We start from the raw sequence: 15,747 nt of genomic DNA, 5'->3' as shown, positions 1-15,747 counted from the left end.
AACTATAAAAACTACAATGCTTGGAAATAAGTACAAAAGAGCCCACGAAACTGTAATTAACAGTATTGCTAAAGCAGCCTGTAGTCTGGTAAACTTTGCAAAAGTTTTGCTAAGAGGTAACAAGAGAAGGTTTTAGAAGAAACTATAACTTACCTGCCAAAATTAGCTGGCAAGAACTCAAGGAAAGCATCATTCAGATATAACTGGGTTAAGTTTAACAGCTGAGAAAATCCATCAGGAAGCCTATATAAAATAAACCAGGATTTAAATTTAATTCATATGCAGAATTTTAGTCTATTAAAATCTAAGAAACAGTCTAACCAACACGTTCTTAACAGATAACAGCTATCTCTTTTATGAGTGATCCTCAAATTGAGATTTACCTTTTATAATAACTTATAGCTTCAATGTTTGTCTCTTCATCATTTTGAAAAAAGGAAGTAAAGCAGTATTTGTCTCAATAAGATAAAATCTGCACATAACAGTCACCTATGAATGAACCTCAACACAGAGAAATGTATTTAGGACATGACTATGACATCAGCACCTTTCCCTGGTGGCTCAGACAGTAAAGCGTCTGTCTACAATGCAGGAGACCTGGGTTCAACCCCTGGGTCGGGAAGATCCCCTGGAGAAGGAAATGGCAATCCACTCCAGTACTGCTGCCTGGAAAATCCCATGGACAGAGGAGCCTGGTAGGCTACAGTCCATGGGGTTGCAAAGAGTCGGATACGACTGAGCGACTTCACTTTCACTTTCACGACATCAGCAGGCACTCTTGAAACTCACCTTATCTAACATAAATTGAAAGGATTAAATAAAAATTCTAAACTTTGACAGTATCGACTTTTGTTGTTGTTGCTTAGTTGCTAACTCGTATTCAATTCTTGTGATCCCATGCGCTGCACCCTGCCAGGCTCCTCTGTCCATGGGATTTTCCCAGGCAAGAAAACTGGAATGAGCTGCCATTTCCTTCTCCAGGGAATCTTCAGGACCCAGGGATTGAACCAGCAACTCCCGCACTGGCAGGTGAATTCTTTACCACTGAGCTGCCTAGTGAGCCAGCTGACTTTTAGGGCTGGATAATTTTGTGTTGCCAGGAGGCTGTCTTCTGCATTAGCATCTTAGCCTCTAAATCACTCGAAGCTAGCACTTCCCACCACCGTAAGTCGTGTAAATCTCTAAATCACTTGAAGCTAGCTAGCACTGTCCACCACAAGTTGTGTAAACCAAAAAATGTCTTCAGAATTTACCAAATGACTGTCAACAGCAAAACTGTCCCCATTTGAGAATTACTGGTTTCAATTATTTTCCATTTCAATATTTGGTTCCTAAATAATCAAATAAAGATCATATAATTTTATAATGACCAAATGAGAACTAATATTAAAAGCTGAATGACATTTAGGGTCATATAAGAACCTATAAATAACTTTGCTTTTATTTTCTCTGGCTAACAAAAGAAATTGCAGATCCAGAACCTGATGCTAGAATAGTATTTTCAGGTAAAGGTAAAACATCATCTTTACGTGTTTGCCTTTACATGTTTGTCTGTGTTTGGAAAAACCTGTTAAATTTGTACAGTAAGTCCCTTACATACAAACCTTGAAGTTGTGAGCTTTCAAAGATGCGAACATGCATCTGCAGGTTCAAACATAAGAGTTCACGTGTCTGGAATACATTGTCATAAGCACGCGTACTCTACAACCGGTTGTGCCTCTGCATACTTTACTGAAGAGTATTATATACAGTACAGAAGTAGCATGGTATCTATCTCAAGCCCAGGATGTGCAGAAGCAAGCATAAAAGCAGCACTGATGTAGCTGGTAGTACTGTATTTTTCTAGGTACTGTACCGTAAGATTAAAAATGTTATCTTTACATTTTATTTGTTTTTTATGTATTATTTGTGTGGAAAGTATTATAAACCTATTACAGTATAGTATTGTATAGTCGATTGTGTTAATTGGGTATCTAATCCCAGGGACAGAGGAGCCTAGCAGGCTGCCGTCTATGGGGTCGCACAGAGTCGGACACGACTGAAGCGACTTAGCAGCAGCAGCAGCAGCCTTATGAATGTACTCTCAGAACACAACTCGTTCATATGTAGGGGATTTACTGTAATATGTGAAAGCTGGTTTCAACTTTCATTTTAGCTATACTAAGCTATGCTTTACAATAATCTTTTGCTTTGTCATTCTGTTTTTTCAAAATTTAACAGCTCTGTTACTAGGAAAGCATTCTGCTTCAAACCATTATGATCACAAAAGAATATGTGTGACCTTTGGTATATAATATAACCAATCACCTAGCTTTTTCCTTTTTTTGTTTTTAGCTTTTTACTTTTCAGTTTCTCTTATTTTCAAAAGTTTGAGTGTGCCACACATTGGATGTGCAAGTGAAGACATTCTTATATTGTACAAGTAACACTGAGCTAAGGAGGCCTAAATCCTAGTCTCATTTTTGACATTAACTAACCATGGGACTTGGAGAACACCACTTGTATTATCTGTATGGATGTCAAATTTACCTTTCTAATATACGGGGTTGGAAAGAACATTAAAAAGGCCCCTTTTTAATCTAAAACTAAAATTTTGTATAGATTTAAGATTGATATTAACTGCTGATTAAAATGTAGAAAGTAGTATTCTACTTTATCATAGTTGCTTTACTGACATATTATAATTCAACAGAGAAGAACTTACTTGGAAATAGGATTTACACTGGCCTCCACAACTGTCAAAACTTTACAATTTTTTATATTTTCTGGAAACTCTTGTATTCCTAAAAAATGAACAAATAATTAATCATTAAGTGTAAAGAATCTATTACAAAGGAGAAAATCATAACAATATTAATAATTAACGTACACTTTACAGATTCAAAATTTATCAACGGAGTAGAATCTCAATAAACTGACAACACCAATGTCAACCAAACAGAATCACCTCCACAAAAATTTCTCTCTTCTCTTTTGCCTCTTTATGACTACTGCTAATTATCAGACATGACTAAGAAACTAAACAACGACAAACTATCTTGTTTAGTTCTACCCTCCTTTTTTTCTTGCTGTTCATCAGAAAATCAATGCCTTTTCTGTGTGGTGTTGGGGACCCAAAATTCAGAATAATCAGCATTCTTTCTGTGTTTTCACATAAAAATAGGCACTACTTTAAAAAAATTTTCATTGGAGTATAGTTGATTTATAATGTTGTGTTACTTTCTGCTGTATAGTAAAAGTAAATCAGTTAAACATATACATATATTCATTTTTTTAAAGACTCTTTTCCTATATAGGTCATTACAGACTATTCAGAAGAGTTCCTTGTGCTATACAGGAGGTCCTTATGGTCCTTATTATTTATCTAATTTTTATATAGTAGTCTATAAAAGAGGCATTACTTTTTAAATCCTGGGTTCCAGATTAAGTTGGCCTCTAATACATCTAGGGTAACAAAGCTGAAAGCAAAGCTGAAGATAGAAGAGGTATTGATAGAGAATATGCATCAGATATGCCAATGGACATGCCTGAGGCAGTTATATACCAATACTTCTGCAAAATACAACACAAACGTGACAAGTCAAATTATGGCAGAAGTTTCTAGGCACTTAATCTTACCTCAACTTATCTCAGCAAAAATACAGCAACAATAGTTGAGTTAGCAACAATCCACAGACCAAATTTAAGTAGTACTGTTGTAATCCAGATTAGAGGAATGCAAATTAATAACTTTAAAAAAATGTTCCCAAAATTCTATTAATAGAAAACTCATTCCTTCACTAACACAACATGACTATTCAAAAGGGCTGACACTAAAGGATCACTTAAGGCTCTGTCAACTTCATGAATGTACGATTCTAAGCAAGTTTATTACAGAGCCAACCACAGAATTTCAGATGATGAAAAATGAAATGATACAAAATCATCAACTGGCAAATACTACAGCAATAACTGATCAGTCAAAACTTAGCAATGGATGCTAAAATTAGTGGGTAAAAGAATGAAGAAAAACAGTATATCAATATAGTTTCAAAGCTTCTCCCCCAAAACACATATTAATTTTTAAGAGGGGAAAGAGTAAAGAACTCTCACAGGCACCAATCACTTCAACCATTTAAAGGCTAGCAGTTACCAGTATGATCACAGTGCAATTCATCTTCAGATGCACTGAGAAGGGGTGCAACACCTACTGTCACATTCCTTCCCCAAACACCAACCCAATTTAACCATAAGCAAGTATCAAACAAGTCCAAATGAAGAGAAATCCTATAAAACTGGCCAGTAATCATCAAAACCATCCAGGTTAAAAAAGCTAAAGAAAAACTGAATAACCACCCAGATAGAGGAGACCAAAGAGAACTGCCTATGGTAAATATCTAAACCTACTACTACACACACACATGCACGCACATAAAAGGAAAAAAAGCCGAGCAAGACTGGGAGACCGTATCACTATCAGTCAACATCACTGCTGTTCTGTAATAACTGCAATTATTACCAATGGGGGAAAGTAGGTGGTAAGTACAAGAGTACCGATTTGTACTGTTTCTTAAAAATGCATGTAACTCTACAATCATCTCAATAACAACTTCAAAAATCTGGGCTCAATGGTTCCTTAAGGAAAGGTTTTTATCGGTGTTGTTATTAAAAGTCAATTTTCCCTAAAAGTTTCAAGATGATTCAGTTTAAAGAACTTTTGCTAGAATTTACAGAGTTCATGTAACACTTCAAATCAGAAAATGTTAACACTGATGGATATCTAATGATATTAAGGAATTACTGTTAGCTGTTTTTCTATAAATTGTAGTAATAGTAGAGTGGCTTCATCTTGAAATATTTATGTATGAGAGAGATTGTTTGGCAAAGTATGAGGTATACATGTAACATACTGATTGGTATGTTACAGTTCTGGTTGACAGGCACATCAGGTTTACTGTATTATTCTCTACTTAAATAACAAGATTTTTAAAAAAGGACTTTAAAACAGCTATGGTACTTAAAGGGAAAAAAATCAACAAAATGATGGGGAGGAAAAGGTTAAATGTAAGAAATGGAAACTTACAAATGATAAAAACAATATATCTAAATGGAAAAAACCACAGGATAGGATTTAAAGAAGATCAGACACTGCAGGAGAAAATGTCAATGAGACAGAAGACACAGCAACAGATAAACTAGCCATTCTGAAACACAGAGGGCAAAAAGTAAAGAAACCCAGTGATATCTGGGACAATGTCAAGCAGATTAACGTATTTATCTTTAGAAGTATTTGTTCTCTGAGAGGAGAATCTTTGCCTCTCTTGTGCACTAATGGAATAGGACATGGTACATAGTTATCAGTGTCACTCAATAGCTTCCAAATTCTTTACCAGGGTGGCAATATCAATTTTCATACTACAATACCTATTTATATCTTGTCAACATTTGATGATATCTTTACTTTTTCCCAATAAACACTTTCTGAGAGGGTTGAACCTCATAGATATAAATGAGATATTAACTAAAACTAGACATTTTCCTGATATTTCCTGGAAAGTGAAAGTGAAAGTCGCTCAGTCATGTTCGACTCTTTGCAACCCCATGGACTGTGCAGTCCATGGAATTCTCCAGGCCAAAAATACTGGAGTGGGTAGCTTTTCCCTTCTCCAAGGGATCTTCCCAACCCAGGGACTGACCCCAGGTCTCCTGCATTGCAGGTGGATTCTTTACCAGCTGAGCCACAAGGGAGACCCAAGAATACTGGAGTGGATAGCCTATCCCTTCTCCATTGGATCTGCCTGACCCAGGAACCGAATCAGGGTCTCCTGCATTGCAGGCAGATTCTTTGCCAACTGAGCTAGTTCCTAGAAATGAACACATTTTCACATTTATTGATCTATTTAAACTTAAGTATAGCTGATTTACTGTATTACATCTTAGGTGTACAGAATAGTGATTCAGTATTTTTTACAGATTATACTCCATTAAAAGTTATTAAAGATAAAGTCTATAATTCCCTGTAATGTAAAATATATCCTTGATGCTTACCTGTTTTATACACATGTGTGCCATGCTAAGTCACTTCAGTCATGCCTGACTGTGCAACCCTGTCCACTACAGCCTGCCAGGCTCCTGTGTCCATGGGCTTCTCCAGGCAAGAATCCTGGAGAATGTTGCCATGCCTTCCCCCGGGGGACCTTACTAATGCAGGCACTGAACCCACATCTCTTATGTCTCCTCAAAGGGCAGGCAGCTTCTTTCCCACTAGCACCACCACACAGTAGATTACATTTCTTAATCTCATGCCCCTAACTAAAATCAATTGCCCTGACTTCAGACTATACTACACAGCTACACTAATAAAAACAGTGTGGTACTGGCACAAAAACAGAAATACAGATCAATGGAACAGTATAGAAAGTCCAGAAATAAACCCACATACCTATGATCAATTAATCTACAACAAAAGAGGAGAGAATAAACAATCGAGAAGACAGTCTCTTCAATAAACAGCACTGGGAAAACTGTACAGCTACATGTAAAATAATGAAATTAGAACATTGTCTAACACCATACACAAAAATAAACTCAAAATGGATTAAAGATCTAAACGTAAGACCAGAACTATAAAACTCCTAGAGGAAAACATAGGCAAAACACTCTCCAACATAAATCACAGCAGGATCCTCTATGGCCCACCTCCCAGAGTAATGGAAATAAAAGCAAAAATAAACAAATGGGACCTAATTAAACTTAAAAGCTTTTGAACAACAAAGGAAACTATAAACAAAGTGAAAAGACAGCCTTCAGAATGGGAGAAATAATAGTAAATGAAGCAAATGACAAACAACTAATTTCAAAAATATACAAACAACTCCTGCAGCTCAATTCCAGAAAAATAAACGACCCAATCAAAGAGTGGGCCAAAGAACTAAACAGATATTTCTCCATTGAAGACATACAGATGGCTAACAAACACATGAAAAGATGCTCAACATCACTCATTATCAGAGACATGCAAATCAAAACTACAATGAGGTACCATCTCATGCTAGTCAGAATGGCTGCGACCCAAAAGTCTACAAGCAATAACTGCTGGAGAGGGTGTGGAGAAAAGGGAACCCTCTTACACTGTCGGTGGGAATGCAAACTAGTACAGCCACTATGGAGAACAGTGTGGAGATTCCTTACAAAACTGGAAATAGAATTGTCATATGACCCAGCAATCCCACTGCTGGGCATACACACTGAGGAAACTAGAACTGAAAGAGACACGTGTACCCAGTGTTCATTGCAGCACTGTTTACAATAGCCAGGACATGGAGGCAACCTAGATGTCCATCAGCAGATGAATGGATAAGAAAGCTGTGGTACATATACACAATGGAGTATTACTCAGCCGTTAAAAAGAATACATTTGAATCAGTTCTAATGAGGTGGATGAAACTAGAGCCGATTATACAGAGTGAAGTAAGCCAGAAAGAAAAACACCAATACAGTATACTAACACATATATATGGAATTTAGAAAGATGGTAACGATAACCCTATATGCGAGACAGCAAAAGAGACACAGATGTAAAGAACAGTCTTTTGGACTCTGTGGGAGAAGGCGAGGGTGGGATGACCTGAGAGAATAGCATTGAAACATGTCTATTATCATATGTGAAACGAATCGCCAGTCCAGGTTCGATGCACGTGACAGGGTACTCAGGGTTGCTGCACTGGGATGACCCAGCGGGATGGGATGGAGAGGGAGGTGGGAGGGGGGTTCAGGATGGGGAACACATGTAAATCCATGGCTGATTCATGTCAATGTATGGCAAAAACCACTACAATATTGTAAAGTAATTAGCCTCCAATTAAAATAAAATTTTAAAAAACATTAAAAAATAAAAATAAAATGCAAGTCCGATCCTGCTCTGAATGACCTGACTCAAACCCTGCCATGTGATTCCACTTGAATGGGAGTAAATGTCAAAGCACATACAAATGCCTATAAGGCTCTACACTGTCTTTTTGCTCCAAATCCCCCTACTTTTCTGACATCTATTCCTACCGCTCCCATCTTGCTCACTATGTTTAGCTACTATAGTCTTACGCTTCTCATACATGCCACGGACACTCTCACCGTACACACTGTACACTGGCTGTTTCTTCTTTCTGGTACATTCTTACCTTAGATATCTGCATCACTGACTTCCTCACTTCCACCAAATCCTTGTTCTCACTTTCTCAATGAGGCCTAAGCTCAATGCTTGTGTTAGCTTGTCTCCAAAGATGGTTCTTTCATCCTCATACATAAAGTGTGCATAACCTGAATTTTATCATGAATTACTTAATTTTTTAGCAATTTCAACTATCTGTTCCTTTTTCATTCTCACTTGACTTCAACGATATTGTTTCTTTGTCATATACTCTTGTCATAAAAACTTGTCTCTGTTGCTAAAATTTAATAAAATGAATATACTATTAAACATGGCTATCCTGCTCAGATTAATCTATTTTGGTTCTACAGAAGAGTTCTCTTTTTACTGCTGAGAAAGAGAAAATACCTCCTGAAAAGTAATCTAAGAACCAGTCTGGTACTATCAGTTAGTCCTTGGTCTTTCTACGAACAAGATGCAATCAAAGGGAGACATTGGTATTTCCCTGTTGAACTAAGCAATTTCACATAATACCAATACTAAAGGAGGCCATTCTTTAACCACAAGAGATCCAGACAAAAGCGTATTTGTAATCACGACTTAACAAAGACAAAATGTGAATCTTGTCCAAGCCATCCCTTCTTCTAACGTGTGACTGCTGCTGCTTTAGTGCTTATAGCTTTAGCTTTGCTCTAATCTGCCCTCCCTATAGATAACATTTATTAATATTCTCAATCACATAATTATACTTCTTGACAGCATTCCATCCATAGCAAACACTCATATTCTTAAATTCTCTTCCAATCATCAAGAACAAGCCCAAATCCTGTAATAAAGTCTTTTAGCACCCGCTGCGACTCCCCTTCCATCCCCATGGCTCAATCACAGGTGATCCTGAGGATCTTTGTTCAGAGGGCATCAATATCCCTCCAATGACCCAAAAGTACAATATAAGTTAATAGTGGTTCTTTACTGTTTCTTTATTTTAAAGGCTATGGTAACAAATAGTATAGAATGTAACACTGATTTCCAGTCAAGAGTCTGAACCAGAAATTGCAAACTTAAATGATCATAGTGGCTAGGGTATAACAGACATATGGTCAGCATCAGGAATAACACAGTGAGTGCTAAGGCCTATGGTAAGGCACAGTGACTGCAGACCCCATTTACGGTCCACATTAACAACACACTTAGCAGTGACCAGTGATCACCAGACTATGGTTTTTAAGCTCCATGTCAGTTTTACACATGATTTTTCTTCTTTCGTTATCTTAAATAAGTTGATTTATTAAAACAGCTGAATTTAAGCAACATTAACTATTAAGCAAATCAACAACTTTAGAAATTTTAAAACAGAGAAAAATCAGTGACTTCCCCAGTAATCGATAATCCCTTGTAATCAATGTAATTTCTCTGAACTTAAAAGTGATGAGCCTTTTCCAGTATTCTGTCCCCAATCACCAGATTTTCTCAGATTCAAGGAACAGCTTCCTGTTTTGACTCATAAACTTTCAACCTATTCTTTCTGAATGTTTTAACTCAGTTTTTAAAAAGGCATAATTAACCTCTCCAGCATTCCCATATCATACAGAAAGATCTGAGCTACTCTTTCTGGTTTCTCTGCATTAAAATTCCTAGTTTTTATTCAGTGTGCTTATATAGAGAGAACTGACAGCTAGACAGTCTTCATTTCTTTTCTCTCTCCATCAGCTTTCTCTATCAACCCCTTTTGCAAATTATCTTAATCATCATCCCTAATAGTCTGCTCAAGAAAACAGGCCAGGACTTCTCTGGCAGTCTAGCAGCTAAGAATTCATCTTGCAATGCAGGAGATGCGGGGGTTCAATCCCTGATTAGGGAGCTAAGATCCCATGCTACAGAGTGCAGCAAAAAAAAAAAAAAAAGCAGCCACTTGAACACAATGGATGTTAAATGTTAATTTCTCTAACACCAGTTGCTATTTACAGTGACTTGGCATAGCAGCCTGGTGAGATTTTCCTTTCTTTAAAAAGCTAACAATAAACCAAAACTTTAGACCAAAAAAAGAACAAATTAACACTCATAAATCAAGACTTTAGTTTTATCATCAAATGACAACAAGTGAATTCCTTACAAAATGAAGACAAATATCAACATCTTAAATTTATATACTTCCTGTATACACACTGGTCCACAATGTGGTTAGCAGTCTCATGAGGCAGAATAGGAAGTGGTAATATTGATGAAATTATGTATAGTCTAACTGAGAATGAGATTAATTTCCAAATATAGCAACATGGCAAATAAACAAAGAAGTAATGATCAAAACACAATTCAATTTTTCTCTTTCTAAACAAATGTTTTAATCACTAAGCCATATTACTTGCCAGTGAGAAACACTGGAAGAAATATCAGAATATCAGAAACTAAGAAAATATGAAAGTAAGGAATCCTAAAACAAGTGCTTTTAAATAAATACAGCTTGCTGAAACACTAATAAAGTATGCCACAATGTTTCCTGTCTCCTTCCAAGCAGGGGTCATATAGATAGTAAACACGAAAAAAATATCTGTTATATTAAGATAGAATATCTTTAGATTGACTGATAACACCTAAAAGGATAAGAATACTAAAACTTGGATACAAGATTAAAGCATCTTATGCAACATTTAACATGATGAGATGTTGTGATAGAAAAAATATTTAGGGGTATGTTTAGGGGTAATTCAATTTTCTCATTCAGAATAAAAGATGAAACTCATCCATCTCTAACATAATGGCCATCTTAATACTAAATGTAATTAATTCCAAAATTTGATAAACACTGCTTTCATTTAGCATGCTATCCTTTCTTTTAAGTAAGCTGTTAACTTAAATGTACAACTAATGAAACTCAAAATTCTCATCATCAACCACATCACCCTGTAATATGCATAATGTATTCCTATTTTCAATAATGTAGACTTGGAGTTCTCTGGTGGCCTAGTGGTTAGGATTCTGGGCTTTCACTGCCGTGGCCTGGGTTCAGTCCATGGTCAGGAAACTGATATCCCACAAGTCATGAGGCACGGCCAAAAAGTAATAATAATGTAGACTCATATAAGCATATACTTGAGGGTTACACAAGTTAATTAAAATACTCTCAACTCTATAAAAGCAAAATGGGTTAATTACATCAGTTATAATGATGACTATTAGATTAGGAATTAGAAGTACTAGAATTTTTGTCAGTCAAGGAATGGCTCTGACATAATCATAGTTTCCTGTCTCTCCTCACTTACTTTGTTCATCATCAATGAAATGCAGTTGCATTTAGACATCAGTTTAAGACTAAGAAGAGAAGAAAACAAATAAAAAACAAATAAAAGGCAAGGGACTGACTCTGCCATTTAAAAAATAGTTGAGATCACGTAGAAAGAGAAGAAAAGAATAGACAAAATCAACTTAATTTTTAATGAAATAAATTGTAAGGTTTTATTGATAACAATAACTAATGCCATTCTCTTCCAGAGCAGAATACTTAAGTGCTTATCCTAAATCTTTTGGTCACAGAAATTCTCTCTAACTCTTCAAAAACCACTCACAAGCTGACAGAACAGTATAAAGCAGGTTTTCATTAATCCACAAAGAATTGCTGAAGCTAGAATGAAAAAAAGAGAAACACTACAGTCCAATGGGTTGTCGTAACTCAAACACGTTATTCTTTGCATGAAAGTCTAAGATACTGATTGAATGATGTTGTAGGGCATAATTGCACAATTCTCAAGTTTAGAGAAGTATAAGTCTGGAATTACTGCATTTTCAGGAGGATAATAAAGCATGTACATTATTGAGCCAAGGAAAAGTTTCATACTATGAAGACTAATAACATTGGTTACTAGCCTTTCCCAGGTGTATGTAATTTTATCAGGAACACCAAAAAGTAGAAGACATTACCCTTCAGAGTGGAAGGTTACACTTAATGACTTCTAATGTCACAATTCCAAAGTTATACAGTGCTACTTAACTGTCAGTGTATGTACAGCTACAATGGTAATGATCAAGTTCATTTTCTTTGGAATTTACACAATATTTGCCACTCTATTAAGCATGAGGAATGGAATCAAATTTCAAACTGCCCTTGAAGAAGCTGAGGAAATTAATTAACCTAAAATAAAATCAGCTGATCTGAACTCTACAAAAACAATGTCATTAAAGATGGACAAGCTAGTTTAAAAAGATCAAAGATCAAAGAGACACAACTGAAAGCTATGTGATCTTTAACTTGGTGTAGGCTGGGCAAATAGCTAAAAAGGGCATTATTAGGCAACACGGGAAAATATGGTGTCAAATTTCTTGAGTGATAATGATATTGTGGTTATGTATAAGGATTTCCTTGGTCTTGGGAAATGCTTATTCTATTATTCCAATATATTATAATATGCTCACTCTAAAATTTTTAAGTGTTACTTCTCTCTCACTTCAAGGTAAGGAATTAACAATTTGGAACATCTCTTCCACACTCTAATGTTCATCAAAGTAAGCACACAAAACCAAGACACTGTATCCCAAGAGAACAGTGACTATGTCCTTTTACTTTTCATCATTAATTTGTAATCCAAGCTCCTAATAAAGTATTTGGCACAGAGTGGTCTCTCAATAAGTACTTGCTGATGTTCAATTCATTAACGTAGCACGACTTTTTTTAAAACTTTACACTGTAAATATTTTACGTCAGTATCATTAGGAGCTACATTACAGTGCATGCTTACAGATGATTCAAAATGTGTTATCAACAACTGACATTACAGCTAGTTGTTACTAATTTCTCATCATCACAAACATGGCAATAAATATCTATATATGAAAAAAGCAGATTTAAGGACACATTATGTGCATGCACATATCCACAGCATTTCAATTAAAGCTATTTAAAAATGTTTACACTTATTCTTCACTTTGCTTTAAATTCTCATAAATTTATACATATATATAAAAAACCTAATATAACAGACTGCAATCTGACTTTTTAAATTCTTTTTTATCTGGTAAAATACAAAAGAAATTTTATTTATTTAACATGTTCCCCAAGCACAAAAAGTTAGAAAGAAAGAATCTTACCATTCTTGCTGACATCCAGTTCCCTGAGATTAATGAGATTTGCAATAGATGCTGGTAATGCTGTTAAATCATTATCTGGCAAACTCAGTTTGTGTAGAGACTGACAGTTAAAAAGTTGCTGTTGAAACAAGGTAGAGAAGGATTTTGATTATTCCTTCAGTTTCCTTAAATATTTCATTTATTAACCTTTAGAAAGACAAATATTATTAATGTCATTAAAACTGAATGAATTATACCTACACACATACCAGAGAAGACCTCTTACTATTTTATGCTATTATAGATCTGAATACAATTGGGCTATTCAGAATGATTTATATCCTCATACTTCTACCCGGGGCAAAATGCACTTAACAAAATCTAACATATGGTGTATTTTCTGTTAGAGTCATAAGTGCCTGCTAAATATAGTAAACTAAAAGGGCTTCCCCAAGAGCTCAGATGGTAAAGAATCTGCTTGCAATTCAGGAGACCCAGGTTCAATCCCTGGGTCAGGAAGATTCCCTGGAGAAGGGAATGGCTACCCACTCCAGTATTCTTGACTGGAGAACTGCATGGACAGAGAAGCCTTGGGGGCTATGGTCCACGGCATAGCAAAGAGTCGGACACAACTGAGCAACTAACCCTTTCACTTTCACTTTGGATCTTATGTTTCAAGCGTCCTTATTCCAAAATGTAAGTTTATAAGCTAAATTTATATAAATTCAAATATGTAAAATTGGTTTTAAATGAATTAAAATATAGAACTCTGATTTGAGAGAAAAATAAGGGAGCAAACTTACTGTTATGCTAAAATCACAATAATGAAAATGTGACTTAAATATATTTAACCAAAGGCAGTAAGTACGTGGGCTACTTCTACGCTTCATACCAAAAAAAAAAACCTTTGCAGAGTAGAGGATTTTTAGGGTACTGAAAATACTATGTTTGATTGTATAATAATGAATACATGTCATTATATATGCACTATGCTATCCACAGAATGCACACCACCAAGAGCAAACCATAATGTAACTATGGACTTTGGGTGATTATGATTTTTCAACACAGGTTCATCAGTTCTAACTTCTGTGGTGGTTTAACCACTCTGGTACCAAAGCAGAGATGTTGGTAACGGTGGAAGCCATGCATGTGTGGGGACAGGTTACATATTTGGTAAACCTATGTGCTTGTGTTAGTCACCTAGTCATGTCTAACTCTTTGTGACCCTATGGACTGTAGCTGGCCAGGCTCCTCTGTCCATGGAATTCTCCAGGCAAGAATACTAGTGGGTTGCCATTCCCTTCTCCAGGGGATATTCCCGATGACCCACGGATTGAATCTGGGTCTCCTACACTGCAGACAGATCCGTTACCATCTGAGCCACTATGTGGCCTTGGGAAATCTCTATACTTGCCTCTTAGTTTTGCTGTGAATCTAGAATTGCTCTAAAAAGTAAAGTCTTTAGGAAAAACCAAAACTGTCTGCAGGATGGCACTGGATAAACCCTATTTAAGGAGAGCATTCTTCCAAAAATGGAAAATTGCTAGCCATGATAAGTGATTCAGTTATTTGCACTATCATAGCATCCCTCTCTTTTCAACACAGTCCCTAAAATGAGACCTCACTGGTGGTGATTAGAAAATGGGACCAATTTTGGTCTTCCATTTTCTCTAGGAGACCTAGCTAAGGAAGATAAATTCCCTGCTGAAAAATAACATGCAAGCTAACAGTCAATTACAAAGCACCCTATCACAACCTAGGGAAGAAATTCATGAACATGCAACTCACAACTTCTAATATTTTATCCACAGCTATATAAAGATTTTATAAGGCAATCTCAGATGGTGCTGGCTTTCAGAATGATTTTACTACTACACTAGCCACCCAAACAGCAACTCTTTCAAAACAATGCTGCCATCCAGGATGTATATAAACACACACATAAATCTAAAACAAATATTTTATGTTACAATAGATACATGCAACACTCTATTTTTTACTCTATGATAGTTAGGGTTACCAAATAAAATACAGGATGCCTGGTTAAACTTGAAGTTCAGATAAACAATAATTTTTTAGTGAGAGAGATGTCCTATACACTACATGAAACACACTTATACTAAAAAATTACTATTTATTTGAAATTTGTAATTTAATTGGATGTCTTGTATTTTTTGTCTTCTAAATCCACCAGTCCAAATAAGAGTTTATTTTTTGGAAATGCCCCAACTATTGAATTGATTTTTATGAGCCACTAATGAGTCTACACCCACAGCTTAAAAAACACTGTTGTTTGGGTGGTAAAACTGTTGCAACTTTTTCTGCAAAAATAAGAAACTGAGTAGGGGATGAAGTCAGGTTAGAATTTAAGGAAAAAAAAGAAGTAACAACTAAATATTTTAGCAAGCAAGTTGTCAATGGAGAGGATGTTTCATGGCAACAAACCAACTTTCTCCTGCTAGTTGTTCCTAAATTTCAGAAACATTAAGTCCTCCAAAGCCTTTCCAAACAAAACTGAAATGGGGAAAACAGAATAGTACCTCTGCAAAGCTGTTAAAAAA

General features: G+C 35.9%; 1 protein-coding gene across 9 annotated transcripts in view; it reads right to left on the bottom strand.

Annotated features, from left to right (window-relative positions):
- Positions 1-15,747, bottom strand: part of ERBIN (erbb2 interacting protein) — a 126,579-nt gene that overhangs the window by 59,440 nt on the left and 51,392 nt on the right. For all 9 annotated transcript variants that reach the window (XM_040262622.1, XM_040262624.1, XM_040262630.1 and 6 more), the window contains exons 4-6: positions 13,205-13,322; positions 2,705-2,783; positions 154-243 (exon numbers count right to left, since the gene is read on the bottom strand). In XM_040262622.1, coding sequence (XP_040118556.1) covers positions 154-243; positions 2,705-2,783; positions 13,205-13,322 — 287 coding nt within the window. The remainder of the gene's footprint in view (positions 1-153; positions 244-2,704; positions 2,784-13,204; positions 13,323-15,747) is intronic.

This window comes from Oryx dammah, unplaced genomic scaffold (assembly GCF_014754425.2).
Source record: "Oryx dammah isolate SB20612 unplaced genomic scaffold, SCBI_Odam_1.1 HiC_scaffold_20, whole genome shotgun sequence".
Classification (NCBI taxonomy): Eukaryota; Metazoa; Chordata; class Mammalia; order Artiodactyla; family Bovidae; genus Oryx; species Oryx dammah.
Note: the sequence above shows the minus strand (reverse complement) of the source record. Positions and strands in the feature narration are given on the sequence as shown.